We start from the raw sequence: 7,204 nt of genomic DNA, 5'->3' as shown, positions 1-7,204 counted from the left end.
ATCAACCAACGGCTCCTCCCCTAGAACAGTAACATCGACCCAATCTACGGAGGCCATTTTCTTTTTCTAAGAAAAATGAGGAAACCTACAAAAGGAAAAAGAAAAGGCAAAATCAAAAACAAAGGTCTCTAGAGAGGAGAAAAAGAAACCGAGCAAGAGTCTACAAACCTATTTCTCTACAAAGTAAAGTCATACGAAAAATGTGAAGAAGGAGAAAGAAACTGACCTCTTTCCGGAAATAAAGGTAGGAAGAAGCAGAAGTCTCCGGAGCACGAGAATGTAGTACGAGTGAGTACAGCACGAACAAAGAAAGAAGAAGTTTGAAAGATTGCAGAAACGGAAAAAGGAAAGAGAGGGAAAGTATTTATAAACAGGTTAAGGGGCATAATGGTAAAAACGGAGCAGTCATTAATGAGAGTGCACCGTTACCAAAGTCATCAATCCCTAAACGCACCCCTAACGGACACGACGCTTGAATAGACGTAACTGTCAGAAACAAAAGGTCGCGAAAATCACGTCGGTTTAAAAACTCGTGTTTCCTCCAAGAAAGTCGGCTACGAATCCGAGTTGAATACTTGAACCCAAACCCCTAAAGAGATCTTGGGCTCAAGTAGGGGCACTGTTCATATCCTGGCCCAATGATAAAGGCCCAGGTCCAAATAGAAAGGCCCAATCCGAAGAACTAAGCCCAGCTAAGCGCCGACCTTCATATAAGAAGTCGGTGTCGACCACGACTTACTTCGAAGAAGTCGGACATGAGGTTAGCTGGCGGATAAACACTCATTTGAATGAGTAACCGCCCCTAAAATCTCTCTAACCGCTTCATCAAGCCATATCTTAACCTCCCTAAGATAGAGGGGCGGTTAACACCCAAAAGATACGGCACTACTCCAACGGTGGTTATTGGCTCACCACTATAAATACACTGACACCCCTCAGGTATCTCTAAGCCCAATACTATATAGACCTGCTCACACTCTTGCTAACTTAGGCATCGGAGTGTCTTTGCAGGTACCACCCCCCATTCACTCACGAGCACAAGTCGGGCGGAGTCTCCCGAGTTGCACACTCACACGGAAACCTCCTCCTTCACACATACGGGCCAGCCAACGCTATCCATTCAGACAATCTCCGGTTACCCACCGTAACAATAGGTATGTCTAAGATTTTTTAGAAATTGTTTTGGTAATTAAATTTACTACCATATTAAATATATACAAAAGATCAATTACTAAATGAGTTACTTATACATTTAAATAAAAAATATATTAAAAATGAATTAAATAACAAATCTATTTATACACAAATTCATGATAACTAATTTTTCATATATACATAATATTTTTGTTAAATTTATAAAAGACTAAAATATTCAACAAATTTTTTTTTTAAAATCTGATTTTAAATTTATTCTCATCTTTTCAACCGCTACAAGTAAAAATCAATTCCATGATTTATGCTATTTCAAAGATATGCCCAATCTTAGACTTACCCTCTCAATAAATGTTATGTATACAAAGAAAATGACAGAGAAATGAAAATCGAGTAGAGCAACACAAAACATGTCTCACATCCCATAAAATTTACATTTGCACTGCTGTTTCTTGTTTACGCAATTCGGAGAGAAAAGTATGATAATTTGCATGAATCACAGGATTTCAACGAAACCTACACAACTCATGTCTTTTGGAGAGTCGACCATGTGCAACATCAATGAGCATACGACCCATCTTTATGCCACACACCAAAAAACGTAAACAATTTACAATGAGAAATTCTTAGATGATCAGAACAAAATAATTAAAAGTTTTGTACCGAAGTTTATTACCACATCAATATGAGCATATGACCCATCCTTATCACCTTATGCCACACTAAAAATCCAAAAGATAAAAAGAAAAAAGAGAAATTCTTAGATGGTTCTGTAAGAACAAAATAATTGAAAGTTTTATACATTTCAGTGTCAAATCCTTTGGCATTATTGGTCATTCATGCCTCTTACTTTAACTATATTTTTAATGTAAAATCTTAGATGTTTGGAAAATTGAAAATAAATGGTCAAAACTACTTTTTCTCTACTCAAATTGGGATTGTAGTCTTATAGAATCTACCAGTTCACACTCAACAAAACTCATAAAGAACTCAATTAGGATTAAAATCAGCATATATACTCTACAAGGGCCTAATTAAAATGACAAGCTGAATCATTGATTCACCATTATCCAAGTTAAAAAAATGTTCATATTCAATTCAAAAGTTGTTCTTTATAAGTTGTATAAAACTATAAACAGACATCAATTATCCAACTCAAATAAAAGCATATACAAAACTTGACCTTCTAGAGATCCCAATATATTTTGTATACTGAAGCATCAAACTGTCAGCAATTCCTGAAAGAGAGGAGAAGTTATTAGTCAGATGAATGAGATTATTGTATGAACACAAGCTTAACATTGATCCATCAACTTATTAACATTGTCCACTTGCATGTCCAAGGCACCCAAGTGAGTCAACATATTCAAATGAAGCAACTTGTATAAAACTTTAAAATGCTAATACACTATATTGATCTATTTAATACCACAAAATTTATTTAAAGAAAAAAAAAGGTAAATCACACAAGTAATTAGTCCTATACAAAGACTTATATAAGTCGTTTGTGCAGTAGTCTCGTTAATTTGATCATCTGTGCATGCTATAATTGAGCATATGAGTAAAAAGAAAATATATGACACCTTCTCTTTTTGTTTGAAGATGGTATCAACCTTTTTCATATACTCATCTGTCAACTTCTGCAAAAAGATAACACAATTTCTGTGAGAAAAGAACTAAAATTATCTCTATTTTATTTTATTTTTTTGTACTTTTCAATAATAAAACTTGTCTTACAAATTCGGTATTTACCATGTACCTGTAAAATAAATAAATAAATATAGGAGGAAAATAACCATGCTAATGGAAAACCAACATGGATATTTGAGCGGACATGTGACGTGCACAAAAATATAACAGATATTGCTAAGGTATGAAAAAATAAAATTCATAAAAATGGTCATGTATCTGCAATATCCAAAAGATCAATTCAACTCTTTCATACCTATAGAGTATTCCCACTACATTGGACAGGTATAACTCTATAAAGAATGCAAATGCACATATCTAGCATAATCTAACCCCTCGTTTCTCTTGTTTCCTTGAAGGCAGAGGATGTATTCTTTTGGTGACATCGTTTCTTGAACCTTGAGGTTTGCATATGTGATTGTTTTCCATTTAACACTATTAATATGCTCCCAAGAGAGTAAAAAGAGAGATGGCAGGGAAGTTTAACTAGACTAAAAGTTTATAATAATCTATGCTTATGGTATCAAGTTGTTACCTGCAAATCACTTGACAAATCCTTCACGTTATCTTCAGAAAGCTTTTTCTCCTATAATAAAATTTCAAGAAAATGATGAAAAATTATTGAAATCTGACAATCAAGCAGCAAAGTAAGAGTGAAAAGCAACGGAGAAATTGCTTAAAGAGAATCAAGAAAGGAGAATAATCCAAGAATTCAAACCTTCTCAAGTTTTTCATAAGCTTTCAATGCATCTCTTCTTATATTCCTCAAAGCTACCTGGGGGAAAAGAAAATTAAAAAAAAGGGAGAGGGAGGGGGGAACCAATAGAAAGGAAATTTAAAAAAGCTGCCATTAGCCAAAACATTGATCTTAGAAGCATGCAACACAAAAATTATATGATTTGCATGGCAAGTCAGCAAGTGATGGTACATCAAAATAAGATAAATGTTGCGTGACCGACTTCCCATTTTTTCCACTAAGAGTGTTAGCCTTAGCATTCCCCATGTACCCCTCAATTTGGCAACAAACAAGAGGAAATTCATTATCTCAAGTTAAAATTTGTGCAGATGTACCTTCCCTTCTTCAGCTTGTTTAGCCACTACCTTTGATAGTTCCTAGAAAGAAAAGCAAGAAAATATAGCTTAAATTTCTGAGATCACATAAAGTTCAAATGTTCAATTTGACCTTCATAAGATTCCCTAGAACATATGCATAAAGAAACACAATATAACATCGGTACTCAGTAAACAATATAAATTGAAAACTAAAACAATTCTATTGGAATTATGGTGGGATATTTAGTAAACATTTCCCTCAAGAACTCACTTTTCTCATGGGTCATGGGCTCGTGGCTACAGAAGTGGTAATGCTTTGTCATTTTGTTAATAATTAAATAAACATTGAAGAACCAACTAGAAATATTATATTGAATCCATGTATACAATGATTCCCATAAGGAATGGGGAATGATAAGGAATCTCATTAAGGAAAGAACTGGAAATGGAAAATACCTTCCTCCTTTCAGATGTCAATTGTGGGAGAGTCAACCTTATCACTTCACCATCATTATTTGGAGTCATACCAACATCAGAGCTAACTATGGCTTTCTCAATAGCCTTCAAGCTGAAAGACAATACAAAGAACCAAGAGTTCATTAAGAAATACTCTACACACAACATATACATGTGATTGAAGAATGCCTAAAATGAGATTGTATGCACTAATAAGCACTTCTCGCTCAAAACTAATATAATAAAGTCCACAGAGAGTACTTGAAGTAATAAAGACACAGACCATAACAAAAAGACCTTTACCGTTACAAAAACATGGATAAGATCAAATTAATGTTTTTGATCTAATTCAACAATAATCAATCATTCTCCTTTATCATGGATAAGTGCACAACATACCTTGATTTGTCATATGGCTGTACCAGAAGAGAACAGGCATCAGGGGTGCTAATTTGAGCAATGCTCTTCAAGCTAACTGGACTTCCATAGTATTCCACCTAGAAACATGTTATAAAATTGCTCATCTACAGAAAGAAACTATTGATGAATACATTGACATCTAATTCATCGTATAAATAATGCATTATGGTATAAGCAATGTGGTGGGTTGGATAAAAAGTACAAGTTGCCAATTTGGTGTGGCAGTTTCCTCAATGTAGGTTCCGTAGAATTGTTAGCAATACTAAATAACAATGTGACAAGCAGATGAAGTACAAATGAAATTGAGAAATGAAAAGTCTTGTTCATAATTAATAAAATGCTGCAATGCAAGGACTATGCAACAAAGAGAAAGTGACCATTACTGACAAATTAGAATGTCGAGAAGTTCTGTAAACCTACATGCGTCTTTGTAACAAAGATGCAAAACATACACATAGAATGTTCTCACTGCGTTTTTCACCATCCAAAAATTTTGTGAAGTTTGTATCAAAATAACATAGATTGTTATTAGCAAAGGATTATGATAATTCAAATAGTTGCCGAGATATATAATGATGAAAATTACAGAGATAGAATAGAAGTCATGGAGTTCCACATACAGACATTTCCTAAACCTCCCTCTGAAATTTCTTAAATGAAAGAAATCATATGATGTGAATTGTTTTGGATTACAAAAATTAAAATTGTTTTCAACACTGCATAAGTGATATATAACTGAAAAATCAAACAGTACCCAACTAGACAAAATATGAGTCAAAAAAAAGAAAAAGAAAATAGAGTAACTGCATTGCATGCATACCTCAATTTTATCAAGCATTGCTGGGTTTGCTCTCCCTGTCCTTATGGAATTGAAATTTGCCCGAACACTTTCAATACTTCTTTCCATCCTGATTTTCTACGGACCCACATGGATAAAAGAAGCAGAATAAAAAAAATAATATATATCATAAAAAAATCAACAAAAATTCACACAACCACCCACATTATATGTTTCTCTTCAAAAGCTTCAAAAAAACCAATCTTCATTGAGAGAGAGAGAGAGAGAGAGAGAGAGAGAGAGACTTACGACATCTTTCTCAATGGCAGCTTTTTCAGCTTCAATTTCTTCAATAGTTGCAGCCCTCACGATTCCCATTCTGGAGACATTCAACAACACCATAATCCAATTTGGAGCCACATAACCATTTCAAAACAAATATAAACAAATAAAGAACTGGAAAGTAAGGGTCTTCACTCTTCAGGACTAGGTTTTTCTACTTACCTCCTGTTCAACAAGGCCCCTTTGGAAAGTAAGGGTCTTGCAGAGACTCTAAAGGCATTGGAAAGCTTGAGAGTGACATAGCTTGAAGAAGAGGCCCATGAGCGTTTCACGCAGCTGGAATTGGAGCCTCCACGAAAGAACTCTGCAGAAAGAAAGAAAAAAGATCCTTTTGTTTTTGGGTGTGAAGGAAGTGATGAAGATGTGAAAGGAGAAGAGAAGAGAAGAGAGGTACCTGGAAGGGAAAGGAGGGGTTTGGGAGGGTTTTGTGGGAAAATAGAGGAGCGGACAGAGGGTAGTGTGGGAGTCGGAGAGATTGACGTTGCCATGCCCAAATAAGCTGACCCTATGAGTGAGTAGTGACTCTGCTGAGCGCGAAGCTTAAGCCTTGTGGTGTTGTCTCTGTGGATAAGAATTTTCACGGGATTGTTTGGCTTGGCTAGGAATTTGGTTTGTAATTAAATTCCAAGAAAAAATTGCAAACGGCCACGAAAATAGGGATGGCAAAACTCCTATAAGCAGATTCTTGTGGGAATGTTCCGAATGGAGATTCGATAGTGAAATTTTTTTTTTTTGCAGAGATGGAAACAGGGGATATAATTTTTCCGACGTAGGTGTGGGATCCAAGTGGGGATCCTGTCCATTTTCGATAATCTCCAAAATTCGTAAATTTATTGAATTGTCTTTAATAGTTGAATTATTCTAATCCTCATATTCCATCCAGCCTCTCTGCAGCCACCCCTCGTCACTCTCTCTTCTTGCCGCATTGTTACACCTCACCGTGCCATCATTCTTACTGCGTCGTGCTCTCTATTTGCGATGTTCCTTTTCGTAACTCTACCATCGTGTCCATTTTCCTCTCAATTCACGCGTCTTCCACCTCATCCATTGCTTTGTCCTTTGACTCGCCATTGCGTCTCTCACTGCGTCATTTCAAAAGAAGTCATCATCTTATCGTTTAGACTTTTTGTATAAAATTTTGCTGTTTTTGTATAGGATGGATACTTACAACTCTATTCATATGGAAATTAATAATTAGTTAGAACTATCAGATAGATTGGGAATGGAGCTCTATGAAAAATGGGGATGGGAGCAATATTCCCCACGACCAGGAACGTGGACGGGGATAGAGAGCAAATCTGGGGGCGAGATGGA

At 35.6% G+C, this 7,204-nt stretch overlaps 1 protein-coding gene across 3 annotated transcripts; it reads right to left on the bottom strand.

Moving 5' to 3' along the window:
• Nucleotides 1–1,531: 1,531 nt before the first annotated feature.
• LOC107473368 (ribosome-recycling factor, chloroplastic) lies at nt 1,532–6,600 on the bottom strand. Of its 3 annotated transcripts, XR_001588972.3 has the most exons (13): nt 6,285–6,600; nt 6,053–6,194; nt 5,858–5,927; nt 5,591–5,686; nt 4,750–4,847; nt 4,351–4,462; nt 3,913–3,954; nt 3,560–3,616; nt 3,377–3,427; nt 2,736–2,792; nt 2,336–2,390; nt 1,829–1,874; nt 1,532–1,730 (listed from the first exon to the last, which is right to left on the bottom strand). XR_001588972.3 is itself a non-coding variant. In XM_016092910.3 (12 exons), exons 1-11 carry the CDS (start codon nt 6,376–6,378, stop codon nt 2,373–2,375), a joined length of 837 nt encoding a protein of 278 aa, XP_015948396.1. In that variant the 5' UTR covers nt 6,379–6,600; the 3' UTR covers nt 1,532–1,874; nt 2,336–2,372. The 3 variants fall into 3 exon arrangements, 2 of the variants coding, with proteins under 2 accessions (XP_015948396.1, XP_015948394.1); XM_016092910.3 differs by having other exon boundaries at nt 1,532–1,874; XM_016092908.3 differs by lacking the exons at nt 1,532–1,730; nt 1,829–1,874 and having other exon boundaries at nt 2,135–2,390; nt 6,285–6,599.
• Between the last annotated feature and the right edge of the window lie 604 nt (nt 6,601–7,204).

The sequence above is a fragment of the Arachis duranensis genome, chromosome 2 (genome assembly GCF_000817695.3).
Source record: "Arachis duranensis cultivar V14167 chromosome 2, aradu.V14167.gnm2.J7QH, whole genome shotgun sequence".
In the NCBI taxonomy this organism is placed as follows: Eukaryota; Viridiplantae; Streptophyta; class Magnoliopsida; order Fabales; family Fabaceae; genus Arachis; species Arachis duranensis.
The sequence above is the reverse complement of the archived record's forward strand: the minus strand, read 5'-3'. Positions and strand labels throughout refer to the sequence as shown.

What these genes read in the sequence shown, in the direction of transcription:
- LOC107473368 (XM_016092910.3), bottom strand. Translation starts at nt 6,378, where the DNA reads ATGGCAACGTCAATCTCTCCGACTCCCACACTACCCTCTGTCCGCTCC. An exon ending in GGGGCCTTGTTGAACAGGAG is followed by an intron (nt 5,928 to 6,052) that starts GTAAGTAGAAAA and finishes GAATGTCTCCAG; the next exon opens with AATGGGAATCGTGAGGGCTG. An exon ending in ATTTGTCAAGTGATTTGCAG is followed by an intron (nt 2,793 to 3,376) that starts GTAACAACTTGA and finishes ATCTTTTTGCAG; the next exon opens with AAGTTGACAGATGAGTATAT.